Source organism: Carassius auratus, unplaced genomic scaffold, assembly GCF_003368295.1.
Source record: "Carassius auratus strain Wakin unplaced genomic scaffold, ASM336829v1 scaf_tig00002951, whole genome shotgun sequence".
Classification (NCBI taxonomy): Eukaryota; Metazoa; Chordata; class Actinopteri; order Cypriniformes; family Cyprinidae; genus Carassius; species Carassius auratus.
Window position 1 is genome coordinate 880,329 of NW_020523497.1, and position 19,980 is coordinate 900,308.

The window sequence follows — 19,980 nt, forward strand, 5'->3', positions numbered from 1 at the left end:
GCTTAGGAAGAGGAAATAATGCTAGAATGTTCGTTTTTGGCCGATCCATTCCTTTCGTATACAAAGATCAAAAAAGGTGCCCAAAGTGTAGTTGCATTGGTAGTAATATAGTTCAATGAATTAGTGTTTCCTGAAGCCATAATAATTCCAATAAACATTTGCAAACAGCATTGCAAAGTTATGTACAGTATTTGGAACTACTGTAATGGACTAATGGTAGAAGCGTCGTTTTTTGTTAATATAACATATTTCAATGGATTTATATAGGAAAGTTGTCTATATTGTTTACATTTCAATATTTAAACATGTTTGGTTCAAACAACAGATCTCCAACAAGGAATAACACAATGTTTTTTGTGGGTTTCGTCATTGTATGGGAAATGCACCCTAGATCTGTGTTGTTGTTTTTTCGTAAACTATATATGACAGAAAATATCAAAAAGAAATATCAAACAGTCTCAACACCTCAACTTATCATCTAGAGTAAGAATCCTAACAGCCAATATCACCAATTCCCCATTTCAGCATTAATATTAATTGAGGAAAATATTCCATTAGCAATAATCATGCACTTCCCCAGGCTTGTTTGCAGAAAACTCATCAGGAAAATAACTGTGACTCAGTGTCGGTAGTCTGTCAGATAAAGAAGGAATGACAGGAAAAGAGGGAATGACTCAATAGATTCAACAAGTATGGCTTGTAACATCTCGGCTGCATGTCTGTCTCTCTATACATGTATATGCTCACTCTTTGAGCCCTCTTCTCTTTTCCAGACTGCCTCTCTCTGTTCTGTCACTTTTGCTGTGCCTCTCTGTCCGTCCCTCAGCATTTGGAGTCCCCAGTGACAGTGGTTGCTGGGGGAGAGATGGCAGCATTGATGCATATTTGATGAGCGGGTGCCAAGGCCTTGCCGGAGAGCAAGGCACGAGGGGACGGTGTTGCTATCTGTGTCTGCATCTCAGGTTTCTGAGTCACATTCGCAGAGACTCCTTCTTCCATTGTGGGCCTTTATTGTCTGTGTCTGGGGTTTCAGTACCAATTAGAGTGATAGATATGTTGTATTTATACAAGCCAAACCAGAGCAGCTTGCATGCACTACCAACAAAACCTGTGCAACACACAACCCACTTTAAAGAGGTGCTGATCAAATAGTCAAGTTCCAATAATGAAGTTCCCAAGTTAGCAGCATCACTGTGTGTAGTGTAATGTGATGTATTCACTGAACCAAGACTTTTTATCTACTGGAAGCATTTCGTTTTTCTTTTTAACCACAGTTTTTCTTTAATTCGTTCGTTCATTCATTCATTCATTCATGCAAAAGATGGTGGTTCCAGAATTTCATTTGTCAGAATGAGGTCTTTGATTGACTCTTATTTGTTTGTTTTTTATCAATATTTAATTGTACATGGGTTCTTTTCATCCCATCCTGTTTATGCTCTATTTGAGAATCCATATTGCGGTGCATACCACAAAGTAAATGAACAATAATTAATTAATGTACCAAATTGTTAAGGCTGGCCACAAAAGTCACTTACTTCACTCAACAAAATGCACAAAACGTGCATTTAAGAATGACATTTTCTCAGTTTGTGTGACAAACGATACAAAATGATATAAATTAGTAAATCATTATAAATATGATCAAATGTATAGCTAAAAAAATTTACAATGACATTTATAAAAAGTTGGCAATTATAAATCACGAGTAGGCTATTTTTTATTTATATTTAAACTATTGTTTATAAGAATCATATCAATTAATAGATACGGTGATATTTAAATGAAAAGCATGTGCACAATAAAGATCACACTGTTCAATAGGCCTACAACCAATCTAGGGCAACCTGTCAAAATCACAGCACCAATGAAAACACACCATAAGAGTCTAAGCTCTAAAGTCACGCCTTCTCTGGTCAAGAGCACATGATGGGGGATGAAACTCCAGAGGCGTGTTCACATGGCAATTTTACCAATTACATTTAAGGGTACTGCAATAGTAGTAGGGCGGGACTTGTACCTATCTGGGCGGGGCTAAAGAAGACCGCGTTATATGTTAGTTGCCTGCGTAAATTCCTACTGTATCATAGACATTGACAGCTCGCACCTGGCTACAGCTCAGCCAGAAAAGAAGACTCCTCAGGCATAGCTTTTCACTTTTACCATCCAGATTATCCTGGTTCTTCGAGGTAGACACTGCTTGGGCCAAAACGGAGGTAAACGAGGAAGACGACAAACGACCTTCTCTCACCTCCGCCATAATGATGTCCATGAATAGCAAACAACCGTTTAGTATGCATCCGATTTTGCACGAACCTAAATACACACCTCTACATTCCAGTTCTGAGGCTATCCGACGAGCATGTTTACCCACGCCCTCGGTAAGTTCAATAACAAGGCTATTTCATCTGTGTTTCTGGTTTGCGATTCATTATCACAGCAATCATTTGCATTGAAATCGTAATGTTTAAAACTTTTTCTCTGCGTGAAAAAAGAGAGAAGTGCATCGGGGTTTTTTTTTTATGTAAAGGCAGTCTGTCCCCCAAATAACTCTTGCACTTATGCATTTATTTTACATAATAAAAAATTGACATTTTACAACACAGAAGCAGCACTTTATTTCGAAATTATTTGCATAGCCTGGCCATTTTAATGCCGCTTTAGATGGTTTGCAAAAAGTGTCTCAATTTGATTCTATAAAACTTTATAACACGGTAAAAACTAAATGCAGGCTGCGTGATTTATTTATAGCCTATATTTTCTTTAAAATGATTTGGCAACTTAAAACTGGTTTGCTGGAATTTGGCATTGATACTTACACTTGCTCTCTGTCACATAGCTGCAGGGTAACATCTTTGCTGGCTTTGACGAGACCCTGCTCCAGAGAGCCGAGGCGCTGGCGGCAGTGGACATCGTCGCTCAAAAGAGTCACCCGTTCAAGCCAGATGCCACCTACCACACCATGACAAGCATGACAGGCATGACCTGCACGCCCACGTCCTCTTCTGGGCACCTTCATCACCCGTCTGTGCTGACTTCTCATCACCATCATCCCCACCACCAGCCGACGCAGGGCCTGGAGGGCGACCTGCTCGACCACCTCACCCCCGGCATCACTATCGGAGGCATGCCGGGATCCGACGTTTGCTCCACCGCTTCTCATCCGCATTCACACATGTCAGCAATTAATCACATGCAGCATCACCACCCGCAAAGTATGAACATGCACCACCACGGCCTGGGCTCGCACACCTCTATGGGTGGCGGTGGAGACTCTGAGCCTGATCCACGGGAGCTGGAATCTTTCGCCGAGCGCTTCAAGCAGAGGCGGATCAAACTCGGAGTCACGCAGGCCGACGTGGGCTCGGCGTTAGCCAATCTAAAAATCCCCGGGGTCGGCTGCCTGAGCCAGAGTACTATCTGTCGGTTTGAGTCCCTCACTTTGTCCCATAATAACATGGTAGCCCTCAAGCCTATTCTGGAAGCATGGTTAGAGGAAGCAGAACGGGCTCAGAGAGAGAAAATGGCCAAGCCGGAGATTTTTAACGGCGGGGACAAAAAGAGAAAACGCACTTCCATCGCTGCTCCAGAGAAGCGCTCGCTGGAGGCTTACTTTGCCGTCCAGCCCAGACCCTCGTCGGAGAAAATCGCTGCCATTGCCGAGAAACTGGACCTGAAAAAAAACGTGGTCCGCGTGTGGTTTTGTAATCAAAGGCAAAAGCAGAAACGAATGAAGTTTTCTGCAACGCACTAGTCCAGAATAAGGCATTTAAATAAACTTAACCATGAACAGAGCCGACAAAACTCCTCGAAGCTGAGACGAAACGCTTCCCACACAGGAATGGGAGCTGGGCGGCAACATCCCAGAGACAGAAAGTGTACCAAAAGTTTGTCATGACAATATGTCAAGAACAACTCGCTCTGGAAGACGGAGGACGAGAGGAAAATCAACACCACCGAAGCGTTGCAATTATTTTACAAATGGAGAATTGAATAATGATTCTCTTAACTCAAAACAACTCTTTTATATTCATCTGTACATATATGTGAATACACTGCACCCGTTTGTGTGAAGAACGCACCAAAATTCTTTTTTAAGGATGAAAAGAAAGAAAGAGAAAAACACTGTTGTGCAAAAGATGCCCCATTCGAGAATCTTTAGTGTTCTTTTATATGCGCCAGAAGAAAATCATGAAGGTTCTGCTGTGATCCATTGCATGGTTTACAAGGCATTAAGTGTTCATTTATTGGTTGAAATTTCCATTCATTTTGATGTAGGCTATTGCAATAAGAGAGAACACGCACAGGCGAACGCACGTACACACGGGCAGACTTAATGTACGTTTCTGTGTCTACCTCATGATTCCTGACGTCTTGACACATTCATGGTCATTTTGGAAATAAGGCATAAAACTAGAATTTTCATTTCACTTTTTTGTCACATTTTGGGTAAAATAGATAGAAAACACCAAGCCTTGTGTGTTGCAACTAATTTCACTCCAACGATGCTTTGACAATCAAATTATTTAAGATTTATTTTGTGACTAGCCCCTTCTACTGTACGTCTTCACTTAATTTATTATTATTATTATTACTATTATTACTGCTACACTAAGTTTGTAGATGGGAGCATTTCATAACATATTCAGAGATTCATTGCACTTTGTAGATATGATTCCGATTCCTTATTTGTTTGGACTATTTATATTTCTACTTTATTGATTTTGTTGTTTATTTATTTGAGCTTATTTATTTTGAATACCACACATGTTTCATTTGTGAAAGTGTGCTTAACTGTGTCTGTGTCTGTGTAAGCGACAGAATTTTTAATAAACCATGCACGTCTTACCTCAGTTACTGCAGTGTGTGTTATGTCCCTGGACTTGAATTATTATTCTGAGTTTTTATGTATTTTGATTAATAACACTAATTATTATATCGTTCTTTAAATAAGATAAATGCGTATTATATATTTTCAGGCTTATTGTAAACCAAACATTGTCATGAGGATTATGATTACTAACGAACTTAATTTTAGTAACTTGCATGTAGTTTATTTAAATAAACGCTAGTTTCCTATAGCTCGTCCATGATGTTAAGCCCTGCTTGAACAAATAATAAAATACCCTTAAGATCAAGTTTTACAAGCACGATTAAATACATCATTTATGAATGAGGAAACTCTGAATGCTATTAATGTTTCTGGTTTAGATCTATGTTACGCAATTTGTTGGACATAACAGGAAGATAAGTTCACTTCAAGGAGTTGTAAAGTCCTGGCTCTCTGGCGTTCAGCAGGTGGTTTTGAGTCCGTAAAACTCGTTATTTATGAATAATAAATATGTGTTATGGTACTATTGATTTTGCAAGTGTTTGTTAAGAGGAAGCAATCCTATTGCTGAACGGATAGTTCATGTTGTACAACAACGGTTCTCATTGTTTCCCCCTTGGACGTTAGTAAACTCAATTATCTTCAAATAAACTGGAATGTAATTTCTACTAAAAGCTTTAAAAAGTCGGTTCGAATCAGTTTCAAACAAAGAATAGACCTTTTTTTTTGTAAAACATTTGTTAAAATGATTATTTCATTTGTAAAACAAAATGATTCTAACAAAAACTATACCACAAAAAAAAACTAAAATAGATTATAGGCCTACATTTCTGAAAATATATATGAAGATTTTACCAGTAGCTATATATTAAATAATTAATCAATAGCGTATATAATAAGACGCTTACGCAAAAAATAATTAGTCACATAAAATCACAGGAAACAGCGCTACTGTGTTCGTTCCTACGACAGTGTGTGCGTCAATAGTTTGATCTGAATTATGCACAGACATAGCTACTGGTGGTCACCGTTTGTTTTTGTTTATCCGGCTAAATTTAACAGGAAAGAGACATGTTACGCAAATCAGATTCGCCCCGCCCCAAGTCGTCAAAGGTTAAAGGCAGTGGAAAACTTATTTGAAATACTTATTTAAAAACGCATTTAAAACGATCGATTGTTTGTTTTATTATTATATAATACAATAAGAGCGACTGCTACAATATCGCGATATTCAGTGAGTTTTTATCATCTTAAATCATTGTTAATTCACAGTTAAAGGAAAGCACATTGGTTACAATTGTTTCTCGCATTTGGAAACATTAATTTCTTGAAATGTGCGAGACAAATCTGGTTGGATTATATGGTGTTCAAATGTGCCCAAAATCAAAGATTTGCATACCTCTCACCAAATCATGTACATAATTAATCAGCCGTGGAAACCATGGAACATATAGGCTACACGTCAAATGTGAAATAGTAATACTTTTAATGCGGCACTGGTTACTTTATTTAGTAAAATGCAACTGGAGTGAAATATATGTGTAAGTGTATACAATTCCGCTCTTAGATTTACATTCCTCCCCATGGTTCCTTACAGTCTTGGGTTTTCCATGAAGCGGAAAACGCATTTTCATAAACAGACCTTGGCCAAGCGCTGCGTATAAAATTTTAATGAAGCCAGAGAGTCTTGAGTGCAGCTCGACTGAGGGCCTTGGAGAATCAGCTCTCTGGTACATCACCATGGCTCCCTCTTTTCTCACAAACATTGCAGTAACAAGGCTCGTTCGACCGGCTCAGTCCAGCTCGTTGACAGAAGTAGGCTAGTCGCGAGCGTTAGCAGAAAAAAAAGAATTGCTGAAGTAACGTTTCATATATTACTTTAAGACCCTGTCTTGTGGCCCAACTGTGAGCGCGGTCAGCGAGTAAATAAACTTCCTTCTGTGTTTCCATCGTTGCGCGCTCCCCATGTTTTTAATCCGCGTGCGCGCGCTTGACTATCAGATCACACCTCCGGCACTGGAAGCTCTAAATCAGTATAATGCAATATTTATCAAGCGCGTTAATATATTATCCCAACACAGCGTTCAAGATATCAGAGTTCTCACGTTGAGAGAAGCACAGCTTACTAAAGCGCCTAACATGTAGTCTGGGTCTGAGTTTTTGATCGCCATTTGTTGTGGATTTTGCTCTTATGAAAATAAGCAATGCGTGAAACTGAAAGTCAAAATGAAGGTGCCAAGGAACTCAAATTCATCCTGACAAGGTGAACAAGGTGACAAGGGAATCTTTACAATTGCTGTCTTTGCTAGAATAGCAGCGGATTCAAATTAATAAATATATGACTGTAGAATTTGATCTCTTAAGAGCATGCCATAGGGCAGACTGGAATAATGCATATTCAACAAGTATTAACACATGGGTGTTGTAATTAAGAAACTTGTATACTTAATAAAGCATAATGAACGACTGAAGCAGATGGAGATTATCAAAAGAGACACCGTGAATCTGAATATTTGGCACCGAGACAAAATGACTGACAGGCCATCAAAGCAATCAAAGCGGAGTAACAAAAATATCTAACTCCCAATGTAATTGGGCTCTTGTCCAACTTGCCCAAGAATGCTGTCATTAGTGAAAATTAATTATCAATTTCATGCTATTTAGATTTTCTTCATTTAAAATATGTTGGTCATCCCATACATTATTTTTCATGGCAGTGTCATTTAATTAATTATGGATTTTAAATTTTTATACATAAAACATAATAATATTCTGCTTAAATTTGATTCTGGAATTTCTTATAAATACACTTTGTTATAGTTTTATTATAGGTGTAATATGCAACAGCACCAGCAACTATTGTAAAATGCTATCTTTTTAAATTCGTGCTGGATGTGTCAGATGCAGATCGTGAATGTAAAAGGTGTTTTTTTTTTTTTTTTTACTCAAAAACAATAAACACATTTAATAGGGGTATATTCATTCAAACCCCTTGGGATAGAGGGCGAAATGTGAGATTCTTGTAAATGTTTGATGGATTTTGATCAGTTAGAATAAGATTTATGAAATAGTGTTAAGAATGTCATGACCTTTGGGTGTAGGGACAAAGTATAACTCTTTATTCATCAGAAAAATATTTAGGATTTTTTTTATCTTATGTTCTTCGCTCTGCTAAATAGCTTGTAATTCAAATATTCTATAACGGATCAATCCCCATGAATCTACTGTATATAAACCTAAACCCATGAGCCTTCATCTTGTTTGAATACGACGAATATGATGTTTCACAAGAATTTAAAAACAAAGGAAACATCAACACGTATAAGGCTAAATAAAATGATCCATCTAAGACAAGTGTATACATCCATATGTCTGCTTGGGAATAAACTAAATAACAAAACATAATCTAATAAAAAATTCTTATAGGTTAAGATTTATGTCCTCATTGACCCATGATGGATATTGGAGAATTAATGAGAACATTCTAAAATCCGAACGCCAGCATTACGAGTGCTGAAGAGTTAAACCGTGGGAAGCATGATTTTTTAATGACAATATATGCTGCTCCTCCAAAGCTATCTCCGGTGCACGATGCTTCACCACAACAGAACGCGTGCTCATTCCGACACACAGTGGAACAGTTAGCAGAGAGAGAGAGAGAGAGAGAGAGAGAGAGAGAGAGAGAGAGAGGGAGAGAGAGAGAAAATAGATAGATAGATAGAGCTACTGTAACGTCGAAGTGCAATTCGGATATTACAACTCAGTTGCAAGTAATATTAATTAATTACAATTAATAAAATAAGATTCTTTCCTTAAAAGAAGAAAAATACAAAATATTGTTACTAACAGTTTATTCATTTAGTTATTTATTTGAGTAGTTTTCTTTACTGCTGCTGCTTTATTTCTTCAGGACCACGGACAGCTCTTCGTTCAAAGCTAATTCCACAAAGCAGTGTAGAAAATGTCTCAGTTATAACATTGTTCATTTTGTTCAGTGATAAAACAAATATCTCAAGGTAACCTTTCTCTGTTTTATACTTAGCCTAGGTAAATGCTTTCTAGTATTAAAACAAATGTCACGTGTAGTGTTCTTAATAAATATAAAAAAACAACAACAAAAAAAGAAATATGAATATAACTACACAATTAGCAAATTAACAAAAAGAGGATTAACTAGAACAAGTAAGCATTATAATTTATTTTCTGATATACATGAACATGGATAAATAGGCCTAACTGCATTATAGCCTATTGTTAATAATCGAAGGTGACAACGAGAACGTCTAGAAAGTATACAACATTTATATTTTCAAGATAATGCTAGTATGTGTATTGATTTGAGTAGGCCTAATATTCAAAATTTACTCAAACGTCAAAAAAAAAAAAAAAAAAAAAAAAACAAGGAGATCAATTATTAGATCCATGTGTCTGATGAAAAATTTCTCATTTGTAAATCAAAACAGATAAAATGAGTTTCTCACATTTAATTCAAAGAAATATGTTCAAAGTAATGCATATAAGCTTCTAATCATGTCCCATACATAATTTATCCTAAACTGACAAGATACTCTAGCACGGTCCGGTATACAAAATAAAATCCAGTTTGTAGCCGGACACCAGTTAAAACATTCGTTTAGCTGAGGTACAAAATTAATGGAATGAAATACACTGACGGTGGATAATTTTGATGATGCACCCCAAGCACATGCTTGGCAATAAGTTCATCCAAGACACGAGTTTTTTTTTTTTTTTTTTTAATAGGGAAATAAAGAGTTAGATAAAAAATTGAAAAAATAGGCCTCCTATTTTTTTTTTTGTAAGATTAAGGTTGCCATTTAACACACACAGACTTTGAATTAAGTATATAGATTCTTTACACACACATATAAATGATCAGTCTTCATAGACGAGGAGTGAGTTTGAAATAGTCAGCGGCTGAGTATGCATGGACCACAATTCTCTGCCCTACATTTTTGCACTTCATGTCCGCCTGCTGCAGAACCCCGACTTGAAGTGCAACGTTTTTTTTGTATCGGCAATGAATAATGCAATGCAAGAAGGCCAACGAGTATACATTTAAATACCAATTTGCTTAACCAGTGTTTTCACCCTCCGCCAGCTCCACTCAGCCCAGTTATGGGGAGTTCGTGCTAATTAAGACTGAGGAAGGCAAACACCTTAACATGAGAAATATAATTAACGCAACCACGTTTGCTTCAGCAGCGCAAGATGTGTGCTTTCAGATTTACAGCATTTAAACGTAACAGCTTGTTCGTTAACTGCAATCATATTTTTAATATAAAAGACATTATTTGCCTCAAATTTGAGATAAAAAAAAAATAAAGGTAAAAAATTAAAGCGCTGAAATTAGACCTAGGCTACATTCAATTTGCACTATTTTCCTTATGAATTACACCTAACTTAAGACTTAAGACAGACAGACAGACAGACAGACAGACAGATAGATAGATAGATAGATAGATAGATAGATCGGTTTTCATTTGATTGAATAACTGACCCCAATATTGCCGTAACTATAACGGCAACCTTTTTTGAGTTTAAATAAACAATTGCATAAATAAAGAAAAAACCCCAGGGAACCCTAATTGCCAGGCAGTGACAGTTTGATTATCAAAAATGTCATTCATTTTAAGAATAGCCTATACTAAACCGCATGACGGCCAGTTATTTGATCGTTTTAATTCCGGATGTATGTAGAATGAAAAATAAGAATTTATCTAAATCGTCATCAAAAAAGTCAAATCCATAATATATCCGTCTGTAAAATTTACAGTTCTTGAACAAAATAAATGAGTCCCTTGTAATATGAACGTCAAAATAAATTGTATGTGCCTGCTTATAAATAAATGCAGACTATACAAACTATTCTGTAACAGCGTCAAGCCATCAGGCAGAAGGTGCAAATGCGGTCCTAATTATACATTGAAATAACACGCAAGCTTTACAGGAACGGTGATCAATTTAAACTCTGCTCTACTCTTTCACATGTCTTTCGATCGACTCTGCCAACAGATAGGTGCAGCCAAATGTGCCATACACAGAGTAAACACAGCCAATCATCCCTAACCAATTGTTATTCATAGAACGAATAAATATTTAATTCCTTCTAAGGATACCTTTTGTTAACAGAATTACCAACAAGCGTCCCACAATGAATTCTCATTTTACCCGCGGCATTGTGGGGCTAGTGTGTGCTTATCCTGTCAGTGTGTGAGGACAATATGCAATAATAACGAACTAAGTCGTGGGGGTTCCGTCGGTCCAGCTCTGGCGGTGCTGGGAAACGTAGTTGTAGGAGAAACAGAGCTCGAGGACTTTAGCTGCTGGCCGCGTTCTCCCACACAGGTGCGCGCTCCTGTATTCACTCAGGCCATGCATAATGAATTGATGAGCGCTAATAAGTGCATCAGCAGCCGGATTAATGAGCACGCTTTACTTACTTACTCGACCTATGGGCATGTTTGTAGAGGAAATCGTCAGCCTTCATTGTTTGTAAAAATGTAGCTACACAAGTCCGTGGATAGGCTACACTGGACAGATTGAAAGGGGTCATATAACGCGGAAACCGGGCCCTGAATCGTTTGAAATGGTTTGCATCTCCAATACGCATTAATCCACAAATGACTTAAGCTGTGAACTTTTTTAATGTGGGTGACACTCCCTCTGAGTTAAAACAAACCAATATCACTGAGTAATTCATTTACTCAAACAGTACACTGACTGAACTGCTGTGAAGAGAGAACTGAAGATGAATGCTGAGCCGTGCCAGATAACGAACGAAAGATTGACTCGTTCATTATAATCAGTAATAATGTCCCCACTGGATGCTACAAATGCCTTGTTTGTAATAGGTTTTACTGGTTCACCCTGGACCCAGCATCACTTTATGTTAAGGGGCGTAACCAGCGTTCATGCTTGAGGAATTTTGCCAACAATGCACTGGATAGCCAACCCTATCTCATGGTGAATTCGTACTGGCCAATCAACAAAATCCTCACTTTTCAGAAAGATGAGCTTTGTAAAAGTTGATGCGTTTTAGAAAGGCGGGGCATATAGAGGAGCATCAGTAATGTACATTACTTGGAAAATAATTTGTTTTATGAACCTTTTACCGAATAAACACTTTGCATTAAACGAAATACTCAAATAATGTTTTTTGTAGCATAGTCATATTACCCCTTTAAAACAGACAAAACATGGCGTAGCCTAAACTAGTGACAGAAAGTTCTCTAAATTGAATGCTTGGATTGAGAATTACTCTATGAAAGAACGCAATGTGGATATAAAATCTGAAATGCATACCCTTTAAAGATTTGACTGGACAGGATCCAGTTCATTTCAGTATGTATTTGCTTGGACATCCACTGGAGATTTACTCAACGACCTGCTGAGGCCACGGAGAGTGGAAAATATGTTGGTTTGCCATGAAAATTTAAACAGCCCATGGCACACCTTTCCTAGATTGTGTGCGCACTACAAAAAAATCACTCCTTTGAAAAGACTAGGATCAGGTTTGCGGAATTCCCTTTGCATGATGGGTATCATAGAGGAGGAACCCCCCTTCAAATATCATGTAGTTTATTCAATATGGAGTTGAAATTGAGCATTAATGGTCGCTACAGCACAGATTCAGTTTTGCTTGCCCATTGCGTGCCAAACTCATTGAGGTAGATCAGTCTATTATACATATATTAGACTCAGCAAATTACAAACATTCCATTTGACCAATTTGGGAATTATTCAATGGGAGATGACTTGGAATTTCTGTTATTTTCATCTTAACTATACTCAACTTGGCTTTTTGAGCCTGTGGAATGTGAGCTCAGCTAACCAAACAGGCTATCCTACAGATGTTTTAAAAACATTTATGTTTTTGCAATTTATTTTCTGCATTTATAATATATGCATGTTCATATTTACCCTATGTTGAGTAGAAGCATCGCCCAATACTGTTTCCTTCCACAGTTAATGCCACTGTGAAAACGTGTGCATGCCAATCAGCTTCCTAGCTTGTGAATCAGTATATCGAACAGGCTACACAAATTCAGTGACTGAAGGTCTTAGGAATTTATGAATTAACCACTTGTTTTAAAATCCTCACGATTTACTGACATTTGTTATGACATCTGCTTTGAACATTGCACCGACAGATTTCCTTTACTCACAGAGATGTATAGTAACGAAGTAGAACTACTTCACTACTGTACTTAAGTACTAAAAGGCGGTATCTGTACTTTACTAGAGTATTATTTTTTTCTCCTACTTCCACTTTTACTTCGGTACATATTTTCGCTGAGTTTAATACTTTTACTCCGATATTTTTTTTATGTGCTGCATCGTTACTCGTTACAATTATAATAATGTTACGAATCATTCCATTACAAACCACTGCCAGAACTGTAGATGGCAGGTTTGATGAAGCTGGCACATCATTGAGCGAATCGAGCGAGACTGCGCGTGCTGACTGAACTGCTGTGAAGAGAGAGATGAACACCGAGCCGAGCCAGATAATGACTCGTTCACGAGTCAAGAACCGGTTGCATCGGTTTTCGGATGACCAGTAACGTTAGTTCTTTCTGACAGTTCGATTCAATAAACCAGTTGAAGAAAACAGTTCACCGATTCTTTTGCGCTCGATGCAATGGCGTCATTGGCGTTGACTGCACATGGGCTCATAACATTAACACAGAATCTGTTCAGAATCAATCACCAAAAGAATCTGTTCGGTTCCAGACGCTCTGTGTGTCGGTTTGCTTCACGCTAAATCACACATGCGCAGTATCATCAGCTCCTCGGTTCACGAATCGGACGCGTCTGACAGAAACGGTTCTTGACTCGTGAACGAGTCATTATCTGGCTCGGCTCGGTGTTCATCTTCAGTTCTCTCTTCACATCAGTTCAGTCAGTGTACTGTTTGAGTCAATTAATTACTCCGGGATATTGGTTTGTTTTAACTCAGAGGGAGTGTCAGACACATTAAACAAGTTAACCGCTTAATTCATCTGTGGATTAATGCGCATTGGAGACGCGAAATGTTTAAAACGATTCAGTTCGATTTGGTGGACTGTTTCAAAAAGATCCGGTTACGAATGATTCGTTCGCGAACCAGATATCACAAACTGCTTTGTTTTTAACTGTCTTACAACAGACACGGAAGAGAAGACAATGCTGAATAAAGTCGTAGTTTTTGCTATTTTTGGACCAAAATGTATTTTCGATGCTTCAAAAAATTCTAAATGACCCTCTGATGTTTTACGGGTTTGAAACAACATGAGGGTAAGTTATTAATCACATCATTTTGCAAATTGGGCTAACTAACCCTAGTAACCGTTTTTTGTTTACAAGAAGTTACAGTCAAAGGAATTGTAATTGTCCTTTAGGTTAATCATTTGAAATAGTAAAAACAATATGTTCAAACTTTTGACTACTTTCTTTAATAGCTACATAACACAATACTTCTACTTTTACTTTCAGTACTTGAGTAGTAAATTTTAAAATAGACTACTTGCAATACTTAAGTACAAAAAATGTTGAATACTTTAGTACTTGTACTTAAGTGTGGTGCTTAAAGAGCACTTCTACTTCTACTCAAGTCACTTTTTTGATAGAGCACTTGTACTTTTACTCAAGTATGGTTGTCTAGTACTTTATACATCTCTGTTTACTCAACAGTAAGTAAATTCACTTCACCAGCTAACTGCTATAGCAACTGCAAAAACTGAATTTCTAAGACAAGATTTTAAAGATGGCTGCTCATTTGTTTCTCTGGCATAAGGTTAATGGCAGGATGAACATCTTTAGAGGTACATGGGAGACAATAATGAACCATTAGATAACAATTTTGTCATTAATGTTTACATTTCTTTCTTTATTTTAATATTTGTTTGTCCTGTTGGTAAATTTGTAATAATTTAACATAGAGATTTGCAACTTGTACTGTAATTTAAGGAGGAGGTGATGTATGATAGTGATTATACCCTTTTAAATGTATAATTGTTAACTAATGGTGTTATATCTCACTCTGTGTTACAACATCTCCCCAACCTTCTCTGCTGAAATCAGCACCTCACAGAAAAAACACATCTGTCAAAAGAATCTGGAAAAAGCAATGTTTTTATTTATATTTATTTATTTTTATTTAAAATGTTTTATTATCGAATACTTAAGACATTAATTGGAACATCATACAGGTATAGCACAAATTCCTAGTATTGAAATGAATCGCCTCAATTAAACCTAGGAATACTTCTGGTCACAGTGCCCTTTACATTGACAGCAAAAGCAGGACCTCCATTACGAGAGCAGAGGGTGCGTATTATAGCGGATTTAATATTAATGGATTTTATTAGCTTGACACTAGCATATTCATGAGAGCCTTTTAATGGAATAAAAAGAAAAAAGAAAAAAAAGAGAGCTAATGCTCAGTGACAGTACTGATAAATGGATTCACCATATCTTTCATCAGCTAATGTGGAGTCAAAACTGTTTTCGATATATTTGGACAATAATATGTCAAAAATCAATCAATCAGTCTGTCTGTATGTCTGTCTGTCTATCTATCAACATTATATGCAGTTATGATTTTTAAAAAAAGCAATTGTGTAATCATTCCACACAGAATCGAGCACTTTAAAGTGTAATGAAAAAAAATAATCCCACCACTATTCTTTAGTCTCTTTTGTTCTCAAGATATACTCAAGTAACCTATAACTAGGTTAAAGTTTTTGAAATTGTACAGGATGTGGATGTAGAGCAGGAGCTGTCTTTATGAGTTTTGTACCTTTGCTATGCCATGAGATGGGGCTGCTGAAAAACACACATCCATTTTGATCATCACAGGCCCCTGAGTGCACTAATGCATTTGACTATTAGCATGTTTTCCCGGATGCCACAGGCTAACACCCTGCCTTGCCTTTGACATGTCACAACTGATAACAGTCCGAGCTGGTCCTGCTATACAAGTTTGTGTGTGTGGGCACTATACACTTCATGAGGTCTCACACAGGAATATTTCAGCACGAAAATCCTGATGGAACTGGAGTCACACATATTTATTGTAAGCTGGTCTGTACAGAGAAAATATTTAATTTACTTTGAAATATACCACTTTAATAGGTAAGTTTATTAAATTTCATTTTTAATTAACACAAAAATATCTGCGTGAGGTCAAAGACTTGCAGTGCTAATTCGGAAATTGAGGGGAAGAAGGGAAGATTTCCTCCTGCTTCATGAAGTTATGCAAGATTTATATTTGCTGAGAGTCAGCTACATTTTCAGTAAATATTTAAGGTCTCTTAGCTGGAGTGATACTTTTGACAAATTGCTTATTCAGATGAAGTAAAATCAGCAGAAATGTTACAAGATTTATAGATTTTGGTCATAATTTGAATGTAAAGGTTAATTTAAAAAATACACCTACAATGTCTGAATGTGTTGCAATTTTGCGGATGAACACAGTGAACATTCTGCTTTACATTTCTTACTTGTATTGCATGTAGACACTAGTCCTAGACAAACTGGAAAAAAGACCCTGCAGGTCTGATAGCGGGTGAACCGCCAAGCAATGAGAGAGGGAGCATCTGGCCCTGTGAACACCCATCAGTCTTTCAAGCTTTGTTACTCCACACCAACGGCCAAGATGTAGGTGCACAGAAGAAAGTGAGGACTGTAAGCTTCAGAGAAGGTGGTGAGCAAGTCGTGGAGGCTTCAGAGAAAATGCAGAGCGAGATTATGAGTGAACCAAATAAAAATTCCCTTTACCTTCCCCTTGTACTCCCAGCCCCATTATTTCTCCTGAGTTACTTTCTGCTGAAATCACCCTGAGGCTGAGCACTCTCCTGGGTGTCTAGCCTGAAGCCAGCCTTGTTTGCACATACTGATAATAATTTCACTGGTGGAGAATGAAGGCTTTTAAAAGATCATCCCCCCTCACCACCCCTTCATAGCCAGAGTCTGTTCGGTGCAGCTCCGCATGCTTCAGACCACATTGCACGTGCCTTTAGATGTGAACCCGCACCCCCTGATCTGACCGACTCTAGCCTTGTGCCCTCACTCCAGTTCTCATTTAGAACGTGATCAGTCACTCCTCAGCTCCATGAGATGCTCCTCCAAAACCCTTCATCAGAACCGTGGCTGCTTTGTCCAAAAAGAGAAACCAAGACAGGCAGTCAGGGGGGTTGATCTTGGGTCTTCAGTGGATTCATGCATTTTGTAAAGATACAGCAAAGTCTGCTGTCCAATTTGAAGCTGCTGCCTTCCGTATGCGGTTTTATGCCTCTGCCTGCACATCAAGTCTTTTCTCCTGACATGATTTTTTAATCTTATCTACCATCCACTGCAATCTAGGCAGAGGGAGTTTGAGTCCTGCAAACTGGAATGTTCTGTAATGGGCTCAGCTCCAATGGCTAATAAAGTGGAACAGTGGCTCAGTACTACTTTAAATTAAAGATCTTCCAACGTACACTGATTCTTCCATGCTCATTGAGAATTTGATGGCTACAACACTGGATATGATGTTAAAAGTTATAAAATCTGTAATTGGCTTCATAGCTAGACAATTGCATTTCCTTCACCTCTAATCGAGGAACATCAGGTAACAGAGGCCTTCTGCGATTGAAATGTGAGTATTTTTGGCATCCTAGAGAGGATCAACATTAGGGACAAGCATTGGGGGACTGATCACTTTCAAAACACACAGTCGACTGAGCGATTTGTGTCACACAAATGTGTATTGATCTTCTTGCATGTTCCACGACACTCTAGCTAGCAACACAGACAGGTATCTGCAGCTGTCCTGCCATGGAAAGAAAGATCTTTTATTTAGCTGCTGCTGCAACTCGCTCCTGCTCATGAATTATGCAGCCGCATGCCCCTGTAACAAGCTTCAGCTCAACTCTACACCTTGTGTGTGGCTTAAAATATAGATAAAAGCTGAACAGTGAGCTACAAACGTAGTGTTTTTTTCTCTACTCAGGACAGAAGAAAGCCAGTGGAGGGAGAGGTCCACGGCAATTAGAGGGGGCTTGAGAACAACACGATTCGATTCTGATTCGCTTCTTTACCTTGTTTGCTTCGGAAGGAGTAAATATGCTCACTGAATGAATCAAATGAAATCAACAACAGCAGGGGGAAGCACTATATGTCGGTGATTTGACTCAAATCATGTTCTGCAACAGCTGCCGATTATCAGCTTCACAGAAATGTGTGAGGTCTTAGTAAACATGCTGTGCCTAAAACAGGATATAATACATTTTGCAAATGAAGAATGCCAGAACAGGGGAGGCCCAGACCTAGTTTCTTTGATTTTGCAGTTTGGAAACACTAACAGCACCATTTAAGTAGGTATTGTTTTTTTAATACCACCAGAGGCAAAACAGTGTTGTTTGCTAAAACACATTTCACAGACAGTGACTTGTTATTAAAAAGATGCAAAAGTCTTACTTTTGTGGTGCACTTCTTTTTTTTTTCTCAATTTAAACAAGAGTGTAAACAAGTATTCAAACTTCTGGTCATGACAGCTAAGGGTTGATCATGATAGCTGATACTGTTAGGGCAAAATGGTCATCTAATTCTTATATTCAAGGCAACCTGTTTGCTGATGCAAACATTATATCTGCAAAAGTAGTTCCATTAGGATCATAGATCGAAGTTGTAGAATGAACATCTACAAAAAGACAAACAAAAAACAGACACACAGATAATGTTAACTGACACCCAGACACCAAACAAGTCTGGTTATCATTTATGGGTGTTCACTAAATTCTCAATGAATAATGCAAAGTCCCCACAAGGTAAAAAAATTACCAACCTGATCTCACTGCAATTTTTACATTTTTGTCAAGATGGCTAACTCATACAAATTCATGTGACCTTACTCACACAAATTCATAAGATTTGTGAAAAATCATACGTATTTTATGAGGAGACAAATACATAGGAATTCGTACAAAGGACAAAACTAACCCTGCCCCAAAACTTAACAGTCATGGAAATCGTACAAAATATGTAAGAATTCATAGGAATAAGCCACCTCGTAAAAAACATAATTGGCCATGAGATAGCATTAAAACTTATTGCTATTACTATCCTTGAGGGGACATTTGGTCCCCATGACATAGGGAATATCAGGTATACATACTTTTTCAACTCTACTGAGCTTCATTATAAATAAAAAGGAATTACATATTTGTTTTTACTAAACAGGTAAAAATTACTATTTGTTTAAATCAACAGAATGACAGAGATGCTATCAGATGCTATTTATATATAAATTAGTAATCTGCTGTTGAGCTGTTGAAATCAAGCGAATAAGTAAGAGAAACTATCAAAAAGCTTGACCTATTTGTAGTATAAGTTATGTACAGGGTACCTGAAAGGGTAGAAGTCTTCTCATAACTTTAGTGAGGAATATTTCCTTTGCTACACTCTTCCCTCAACTTGATAAACAGCACTGGGGATCTTCTCTTCATAAATGAATTCTGCGGATGAATAATGCATTGCTAAGCAATTAATTCACATTGATGACTCATTTATTTATTGATTACCCCCTGTGTAATAATGGAGAGGGTTAAACGTCAATCAGACAATATCAGAGGCCCTCACAAGCACATCAGAGGAAGTCATTAATTTATTAAAGAAATAAACTGTAGGGGCAAACCTACCAAATTTGCTAGGGGGAAAAAAGTGAATTACATTTATCCAAGTTAAATGGACATTAAAAAGTGAGGAGAATACATAGCATTTTGTAGAATCATAGTAAAAAGCAATGCACCAAAAAAAAAAAAAAAAGTCTTTAACACTGAATGTGAAACCATGTGATTTTAATGTTTTATTTTATTCTATAGAATGTGACTAATTTATTTGTATGAACTATATTCACAGAGCTGTTAATAGGAGAGACAGCAAATTATAGAAAAGTAAAATAATTAAACAAAATAAAAAAAATGTATTCCTATTTTTTTTGTGCAAAATAGTATGATGAGTCAAGACCAACTTGTCAAGCAAAACTTTAGGATTGTGTGCTTTTAAAACTGCTATAAAAAAGTATTAATTTCCACCCATCTCTCTCCAAGTCATTTCACATTTCTCCAGCACTGGTTTTCACATGCAGTCATAACAGTTCAGTACTAGAG

General features: G+C 37.4%; 1 protein-coding gene across 1 annotated transcript; it reads left to right on the forward strand.

The window, feature by feature from the left end:
- The first annotated feature begins 2,065 nt into the window (after window positions 1-2,065).
- Window positions 2,066-4,841, forward strand: LOC113070099 (brain-specific homeobox/POU domain protein 3-like). Its single transcript, XM_026243285.1, has 2 exons — window positions 2,066-2,378; window positions 2,837-4,841. Exons 1-2 carry the CDS (start codon window positions 2,259-2,261, stop codon window positions 3,749-3,751), a joined length of 1,035 nt encoding a protein of 344 aa, XP_026099070.1. The 5' UTR covers window positions 2,066-2,258; the 3' UTR covers window positions 3,752-4,841.
- The last annotated feature ends 15,139 nt before the right edge of the window (window positions 4,842-19,980 follow it).

Bases quoted from the DNA above. Each gene is read 5' to 3' on its own strand.
- LOC113070099 (XM_026243285.1), top strand. From the start codon at position 2,259: ATGATGTCCATGAATAGCAAACAACCGTTTAGTATGCATCCGATTTTG. The intron at 2,379-2,836 runs GTAAGTTCAATA...TCTGTCACATAG, and splicing joins CATGTTTACCCACGCCCTCG to CTGCAGGGTAACATCTTTGC.